Consider the following 9,440-nt stretch of genomic DNA (forward strand, 5'->3'; position numbering starts at 1 on the left):
GCTTCAGTGCACCCAACATGGTCCTAGATTAGGAGATCGGAAAAATGAGGAAACATGAGAACCGTTTGGATTGAATCTACACATGTATGTTCGTTTTACTTAAATCGCTTTGGAAAACACTATCTAATGTCATTAAAGTCCTGGTCAAGGTTAGGGATAAAGTTATGGACAGGGTTATGGATACGGTTAGGGTCAGGGCTGGAATACATGGCTGGGATGTGCATCACCGTGGTGGCGTCATTCTACTGGATTTCATCCACAACCCGGCGCGTAGCAACACGGGAGGTCACCTTTCACGTTCCTCGGGACGCCTCGGGACTTGACAAAATTGTCACTATATTACGCCTCGGGAGTGATAATGGGCTGACGATACGCACCACCGAAAATCACCTTGAGGTCAAACAAGCATAGAGATCAGTTGGTGACTCCCTGACAACGACTACGATTAGGTGAAAATATGTATATCCCCACATGTTTGTCAGTGGTTTCTCAAGGTTTCTGGTTCTCCTTGGCTGAAATTGTTTACAAAGTAGGTGCTATATTGAAAAACCTCCAAGTGATTGCCAACATGAAATAGTTTTAATTCATGTTGTTTCCCAGCAGCCAGAGCCTGATCTTTAACAGGTAAAAAAGACAGTTATGAGCAGGTGGCTTGTAAAATTCTAGCCTCCATTTCCACCTGGTTTTGAAACTTGCTATGTGTTGTCACTTTGTGTTCAAACTTAAGCACTAAAAGAAAAGATGCCTTTGTTAGTGTAGTGTATGTATCATTTTCCCAGCAACAGCAATTAACTTCCAATAACTACTCTGAACTGGTCAAGGGATACTCCTTTTCCCATTTAGGGAACCAGTGTTTCCCAGATTGACACAGCCTGGTCTTAGACAAGTGTCAGCCAAGTCAGACAAGTTAATGTCATTAAACTAAATAAACTGAAGTTCTGGCAAAGATTTAAAGTTGCATATTAGAGGGGCTTTTTTAATGATTGTTGAATACATTCCAAAAGTCAATTTAAGTTTTCTCCACTGTGACCCTTGAGTAACATTATCAACCCCCAAATCAATATTTAATAATAATTAGGTAATATTTTACTATCTCCTTTGTATGTTAAACCATTTCTTCTGGATTTTTTATTGTTTTATTTTTGTTCCCAATTAACAAATTATTCCTTCCACAGATTTTCAGCATGATTCAGTTTGAACGGACTTTATTGCTGCTGATTGACTCAAAAATATATACACTTGGGATTTCTAGTCTAGACACTCCAGTCATTTAAATAATTGCGTACTGATGACAGCACATTCTTGAAAATTGTAGGTCAAATAACCCATGTTTGCTGTTGCAGAACTGTTTCACAACAACAGGACTTGCTGCTGACCCATAAGGTTTAATCTGTTTATTGTCTCATGCTGTTTTTCCTGTGATCGAATCTTCCTCTTTAGTATTTTCTCAAACATGGACCGCAACTGCTGTATAATCACCCAAACCATCTGCATTGAAAAATTGGGAATCCTGACTCCAACATTTTGCAATTTGTTAGTTGAGGGCAGATGTGCAGCATGTACCTGCAATGCTCTGGCATTATTATGGTGCACACCTTACCTCTTGTGGAAGATGAGCTCCTATACCCAAGAGCATACATTGATTCTGCAGGCAGCCAGCCAATAACCCACGTAAGGCTGCAGTCATTTACTAGTATCCAGGACGTGAGGCAACAAGCTCTTCTCTGAAAATCTGCATGTAATTTTATAAGGAAGGGGAATTGCCTAGGGATTTGTGACTTGACCAAGCAAGTCACTGGAATTAACAAAGGATTTCCTCCCATTGCAGATGTTTTACTGCAACTCCTTAGTTACTTGAATTCCAGGAAAGACCTTTGAAGAAAAGAAGGTTACACCTTTTCACTTGGTGTGTTACCAATTTTCACACTCAGTGGGACCCGGTGTTTTACTTCATGTTTGACTGAACTTCATTTTCACTTGGTGACAGTGGAGTGGAAGAGCCACCTATTAACAGGAAAGGAGCCAAATAGTGGCTCTGTATTTGTCTATAATACTTTAGCCAAATAGTGCTGCTCCGGTTAAAACCCTGGATGCTGAGTTTGAGTGTATTTAACTTTTAAGTTACATATATCACATATTTCAGACTAAATCTCAGCACCCACATTCAGTTTGTTGTTTTTTATGTGGTCAGCCTGATTAAATAATACTTGAAGCTGCTTTCTAAGTCCTCCTGATGCCAAACGGAGCCCATGTGAGAATGTCCAAGATTTATATCAAGTCAGAAGATGGCGTGTATCCCTTCTCACAATGAAGCCTTTGCCAAAGCCAAAGAGAGGATTTCCAGAGGTGAGAATGTTTCTGACACGGTGCTTTGAAGATGTAACATTTTGGCAAACTTGCAGGCAATGAATTTAGCTTATTACAAACACTGGAAAGTCCCAACGATAAACTTAACTGCAACCATCAACCGGTCATAGCAGATGGCTGCCCCTCTCTGAGTCTGGCTCTGCTCCCACTTAAAGGGAGTTCTTCCTCCTCACTGTGACCAACTGCTTACTCATTGGGCTAAATCACTGGGCTTCTTCTTCTGGTATTGTAAGGCCTTTACCTTATAATATGAAGGTAAAGATCCTACAATTGAGATGACTCTTTTGTGAACTGGTGATGACATTTACCTAGCTGAATATCCATCTACATACACAGAATTTATGTTTATCTGCCTGTATATTCAGTCTCATTTGTTGCACGATGAGCTTAACAGCTGTGGACTGTTGCAGTTATCGCCTCTCTATCCTTGACGCATTATAACCTTGTGACACAATCCAGTCTTGCATCCAAAGTTTGAGACTGCTTTAAGTTTGTTCTCCTGGATAAAAGAAAACTATTTTTTTAAAGACAAATTTCTTCTTGCTGGAATCTGATTGTGAGGTTACACCTCTCACATTATACAACATTTTTTCAAACAAGACTAGACATAGAGAAAAGACAGTCAGTCAGTGGTTATTGAAAATTGAAAAGTCTGACAGATATGAATAAATCTGAACAAAAAACTTTAACCTTCACCATCTCAGTTTAAACAGTTAAAAAACATATAAAAGACATAAAGTAGAATTAAATCATTTTTATTTTCAGCTCTCCAGTGATTTTTCTATAGATACACACATTTTTGGATTAGTTTGCAACTGAGTGTGAGGTCACTTGACAGCTATCCTCTGTTTGGCCTCCTTGAGGAGAAGAGCAAACTGTCCTACACCTCCCAGCATGGCCGATACACTCGTCCCACCATGCACCTCATGGTGTCCCTCCTGTGGATGGGGATGGTCAGGTCCTGTCCAACATCTTTGTGCTCGACGACCTGGTTGTTTTCGTCGACTCTCCGCTTGTAGAGGGGTAGCCCGTTGTGCAGCACCCGCAGGTCCCTCCACAGGTTTGCATCAGTGGCGATGACGATTACCTTCGGAGCTCTGGATTTGGTCATGGAGGACAGCTCTGCATCGCCTAGGCTGTTTTCCGTGGCCTCATCGTTCAGCAGGGAGGTAAAAGCATCCTGCTCCAAGGAGCCGTCTTCAGCCTTGGCCGTGGGTAATGCCACTGTCAGAGCGTAGCACTTGAAAAAGAGCGCTACAGCAAAGATGATGGACAGGCGCGACTGCCTCATGGTGAAGATCTTCCAAAAGGTGTACGGTGTTGGCTCGGGTGGATGAGTGTCTTTCCTGAAGCCTTGCCTTGCTGTCTGGCTTGCAAATCATACCACTGGGCTTTTATACCATTTTGGACACACTGAATTGGCCACGTTGCATAGTTTGCCATCACAACTTCTCCTGTTGGATTCCGGAAATCAGTCACAAGCATTAAAAGACAGTTGTGTGGAACTCTTGCAGTGTTGGAGTATGTTTTTTCATTAAAAAATTAATTAAAATCTCCAATGTAGTGGTGTATATTAGACACGTAACAATGAAACAGCAGGAATTCTTTGAACAGGTGACACATAAGAAAAACTAATCCAAAATTACTGCCCTTTAAAACAACAAGGATGGATTACCCACCCGTTAAGCTCCTGTGCTCTCAGATACTTGATGTTCTCTCATGGCATTGTCACAGTGCTGTTCAATAAGAGATTTAACCTTGGATTAGTGCAGATAAGACAACCGAATGATTCTGAAGTGTTTGTGTCTTCGTGGCAGCAGCTCTTTGTTGGCGAAAGAAGAAAAAAAGTTAGTTTTTTTGGAGAATATACAAGACATCTGCTCCAAAGGCCCAGAGGTGGAAGCTCAATTGCCATGTGATTATAACCCAGCCTAATTATGGTTTCCAGATGGGTGCTGCAGGAAGGCTGTGCACCTGAACCTGCATAAGATGTGAAATTAATTAATGTAATTTATGCTGGTGGCATTTGAGTGAGATCAAACCTGGTGAGAAATTAGCAAAGTTTTAATTTGTTGTGTCATCTACAGTTGTACAATTAAGCTAAGGTCCTCAGAGCAAATGCTGTTTATGTATATATTTGGTTTTTCTATCAAAAATTGGTGAAATTCGAGGATTTGTTATGTCGGGACAGCATCGAAAGTCATGTTAACGATATATGATTGCGATTAGAAAATAACTGAAGAACAATAAAGAAAAAAAATGGAAAAAACTGAATAAAACTAAAAGTTTAAATGACTCCTTGGCTTTAAAATCCAAAGAGCATTTGGTGCGGATCAAATAATCTTGTATTCAGATGGAGATGGGAGATAGATTTTTAAGCTACCAGTTTCCTGGCACTGTACTATAGGTACGATTCTGACTGACATCTAATTACAGGTAGAAAAAGGATGTCTGCTTTTAAATAATCAAAAGATGTCTTCCAGACACAGGACTGGTTAGCGAACTGTTCAACTCTAGCCTTTACCAGAACACATTTGATATTTTACTGACATCAGTTGGCTAGACACATACTTTCATGTCTTTTTTTTAAAAGTACGCTTATTTTAGTATTGGTAATGGGCAGCGGGGCGATTCAGATGGGAAGTGCTGTGAGCCATTTCTTACTGAAAACCATGCCTGTGGTTTTGAAAAAGTCTGACATCTGAGAATTATCTACACCCTGTTTTTATTGCCATGTGAACGGCCTTAGAGGTTTACTGGAGACAGACAGTTTACCTTATCTTACATTCCTAGATGACTGATATTCATATATTTAACTGATGGGATGGGTGGAGCTCTTCCTATGCCGTTGGCTTTAACGGTACAAATGGGCCTATCACTATTTTTAAATGAAAACCACATGGATCTATAAGACAGAGGTGTTTTAGGAATACAGAACATAATAGCTGTGTTATCCCTAAAGATAATACTTTTCTGCTAACACTTAAAATCCACAAGGTCAACCTGTCAGTAAGAGGAGTATTTAATAATAAAAGTCGTATAATCTCACCTTTAACATACTCAGAATAGTTTCCAATTTATGCATGCTCACCTTAACTGCAGACACATTGTGGATTTATCATGTAGTGGCTACAGAAGTGTTAGAAAACACTTATCTAATTCATCTTCTGGAAAAACAGTGTATTGTATGTATGTATAACAAAGATTTTTGGTGTTTGAGGAATATAGTGCCCTGATCCTGGGGTTCTCATGTTGAGTTTTGGATTTGTGTTTATTATTTTTGAGCCTTTTATTCCTGTTTTATATGATCATTCTTTTGTTTTGGTTTTATCATTACAGTTCCCCCCAGTGTCTCCCTGTCTGTGTCGTCCCTGCATGCTCATTCTCTCTCTGTTATTACGTTTAAAGTCATGCCTTTTGTGTTATTTATCTTTTATTTTTTGTTATTTTTTGAGTCTCATTTCCAAATCAATTCCCACCTCATTAGATAAACCTTAGTAACAAGTTGGACCCCTTTTGCCTTAAGAACTGTCTTAATTCTTCATGACATAATTCAGCAAGGTGCTGGACATATTCCTCAAAGATTTTGGTCCATATTGACATGATACCATCACACAGTTGCCACAGATTTGTTTCCAGCTGCTCCATGATGTGAATCTCCCACTCCAGCACGTCCCAAAGATTTATTGCATAGAGATTTGGTGACTGGCTCAAATTTCCATTAAAAACTGTTGAACAGGTGTATCTGATAAAGTGTATGGATTCCTTTCTTCTGTTAGCGCTTTATTGGTGCGACTGGTAATGTTCCCTGTTGTGCAATCCTGTTTGTTCATTTTTTATTGTTGTTTTAATTTATTCCCTGGCTCTTATGTTCCTGGACCTCTGTTTTTTTTTCACCTTCTGGCCTTTAATGTTTGCTATTTTGTATCAGCCACAGTAAAAACACTCTTTTTTCTTCTGGCATCCAGCATTTGTGTCCTCTCAATGCCACTAAGATGCCCCAGTGGTACATTCTTTCAAGCCAAGACAAGTAGCACTACTTGGTTAAGTTCAAGGAAAGATTGTGGCCAAGGCAAACAAATGTTGCTCGTGTTACTGTTTAGGCAGTTATCCATTTAATTACCGTACAGTGGGTAGCCAAAAAGAACCAAAAAAATCATAAAAAAATAATTTAAGATGATCAAATTTGAGGTTTTATAAGCAATTAAATCTCTGCAACTGCTAAGTTGGAGAAAGGAAACACTAGCTGCTGGATGGAGATATAACGTTAATCCTGCTCCCTTGTGTTCACATTACACAACCAAATACTCTCACCATCATTTGCTCAGATGGTTTGTCTGCACTGACTATAATGCACATTTAGTCAGAGTGACTGCATGCATACATGTAAAGTGAACGAGAAAGGACACAGGTTTGCTCTGGGCCATGTGAACTGACGCATCATAAATTTGGAAATATAAAAGCAGGGCCTGGAATAAATAACAAAAGCTCTGCATGTGTGTGTGTGTGTGTGTGTGTGTGTGTGTGTGTGTGTGTGTGTGTGTGTGTGTGTGTTTTGAGTCATGAATTTTGCTTTAGGTCAGACATTCCCAGGATAACACTGTACCTCCTCTCTCCAGTAAACAACTGTAGATTACACTGGATCATGTGAATGTTGCATCATGTCACACTAACCACCCAAACCACACATCTGCCTGGATAACAGTAATAATACTTGCTGATCGCTAGCAACATGTCATCAAACGAGCACCTACTTTTCTTCTTTTAGCTAATATGTTCCAACTGAAATTACTTAAAAATAGAACGGTTTTGCTTAACACGAAAGTACTTCAATAAATGCCAGTTTTGTGGCTTTTTCAGGCAACTCCGATTTCATGAAAACCTGCACGGACTGCATTTGGCATTTGTGTGGTTAATTATCATCAGCTGAGTGGCTCCAGTTCAGCGGTGGGAGGCATTTTTCCTCAGAAGGCGAGATTGACTATTATACAGAGAGCAAAGCGCTACACACTGAAAAACCAAATAGAAACACACAAAGTTGAAATAGAACATGGATCACTTTTAAGTAAGTCGGGAACTTTGCATCTGTCAGTCTGCTGTGCAATCAACCTAAATGGTTAACACATTTATATAATTCATGACTGCAGCAGTGAACATGACCGGAAGTCATGAACATAAATTAAATCAGTCTCTGCTCTGCTCTGTGTACCTGAGCTGGACACCCCTGAATCACTTTAGCCTAATATTTATTTAGGCTAAATATGCTCATTAAGTATATTGTGATTTTTTTTTTTTTCTGGGATCAGTTTACGATCAGCCCAGTTCCAACACTTTTATTCTGAAAGCTAACCAGTTAGCACAGAGCCTCCCTGCCTCATCTTTCCCCATCAGGAGGCTCATCGGGTTGCTGTTGTTGGACTCATCCATGAGTTTGACAGACTAGCGGGATTTATGTTCCAGCAGATGTGTCCGTCCGTGTGCACATTTCCATTTGGATGGAGAAGGATTTTTGCCCACCACAAACATGTTCCCATGCAGTCGTCCAAAATCCCAACTGGGAATGTTGGAAGAAAACAAAGCCAGGGCACCCAGGTTGCACAGCATACAAAACACCAGGACAGGGCCACAGTGTCATGAACCGAGGTTTTCACGAGGCTGGACCCAAAAGAAGACTCAATTAACTTACTGAGAACTATTGACAAAACTTTATTTACAGAATGAAGGAGATCAAAACGAAGGCAAACAAGAGCCGGTGGAAATGGGGACGGCCACGGGGAAGGCTGTCCGCTGAGGTCACGATTCGAACCGCAGGTGTGCTGCAACAGAGGGAAAAGCGATTACTGGCAGGTAAGGGAGCAGATGACCAGAGTGAATATTATGGAGGTGCTGTTGGCTTACGTGCAGGTCCAGACTGAAGAGCTTTGGGGAGGGTTTCTGTGGAAGAATCCAGAGAGAGGAAATCTGCAGTGCAAGAGGGGAAGAATGGCTTGCCAAGAGCGTCGGAGCAGGCAGGAGGACAAGCAGGTGAAGCAACAGGATGATGGTTTTCCTAGTAGGAGCAGATCACAGAGGTATAACAAAGGAGCCAGCGCTGGAGAGAGAGAGTTATCACAGGCGATGCGTCTAAGACGGGATAGTGTGGAGATATGTACACAAGGAAACAGAGTTAAGCACGAAAAGCGGGAGCGCTAAGAGTGGCGTGCAGATGTGGCCCAGCTACCACTGTGGGTGGCAGAATGAACTGGGGACGAGTAGCAGGCAGTGCTGGCTTAAGTAGTCCTCCTGTAATTGACAGCAGATGGAGCTCAGGTGTGATGCAGAGACTCCGCCCGGGCCAGTAGCCAGGGACCCATCCTGACAAATGAAAACCCCTCAGCTGCTCCCACGGATCATGACACACAAGGTAATTAACACACAAAATACCACACACGCACATGAATCCTGGAAATAATGTCAGCTACTTATGTAGTTTAACATCCATGATGAGGCTGTGGACTAGATCCAGCAGTACTGTTGCAAACTGCAGTTCAAGATGGACGAGCAGGAGTTCGTCCAAATGAAAACTCACTAAAGATGGCTGATATTTGCTTCATTAATTATTGTCCCATTGTTTCCTTCTTTCCACATATTAGATTTGTCACAGATTTTTTACACCAGATACGCGACAGATTATTTTTATTATGAATTAAATAAAGTTAAGGAGACCTTCTGAAATGTCTAAAAGTGCACTCCTCCATGTCATTTAATACTTTGTTCCTTGTGTTAATAAAATAAGCCAATCATTTTTATTTAAATTCCTGTAAAAGCTGAGTTAGGGAACATTTTCTGTGTTTGCCTTCATGTGGGATGGAGCAGATGTCTGCTCAAGGTGTTTTTGTTCACAGACAGTGCTACACCTCAATGAATAGAAAAAGAAGAAGAAGAAAACGAGAAGGGGGATTTCTAAAAGATGTGATGACCAGCTAAAACATAAGACCTTGGCTCAGAAGTAAAAAAGGGGGCACAAAAAAAGGGCAGTGGACATAACGCCATCTCCCTTAGGCACACAGTGGCGCGGCTCTTTATTATGGGCC

The 9,440-nt window shown here is 40.8% G+C and overlaps 1 protein-coding gene across 1 annotated transcript; it reads right to left on the minus strand.

Annotated features, from left to right (window-relative positions):
- Positions 1-2,480: 2,480 nt before the first annotated feature.
- Positions 2,481-3,894, minus strand: pmchl (pro-melanin-concentrating hormone, like). Its single transcript, XM_004538467.3, has one exon. It carries the CDS (start codon positions 3,656-3,658, stop codon positions 3,248-3,250), a length of 411 nt encoding a protein of 136 aa, XP_004538524.1. The 5' UTR covers positions 3,659-3,894; the 3' UTR covers positions 2,481-3,247.
- Positions 3,895-9,440: the final 5,546 nt, after the last annotated feature.

Source organism: Maylandia zebra, linkage group LG7 (genome assembly GCF_041146795.1).
Source record: "Maylandia zebra isolate NMK-2024a linkage group LG7, Mzebra_GT3a, whole genome shotgun sequence".
NCBI classification, from domain to species: domain Eukaryota; kingdom Metazoa; phylum Chordata; class Actinopteri; order Cichliformes; family Cichlidae; genus Maylandia; species Maylandia zebra.

What these genes read in the sequence shown, in the direction of transcription:
- pmchl (XM_004538467.3), bottom strand. Translation starts at nt 3,658, where the DNA reads ATGAGGCAGTCGCGCCTGTCCATCATCTTTGCTGTAGCGCTCTTTTTC.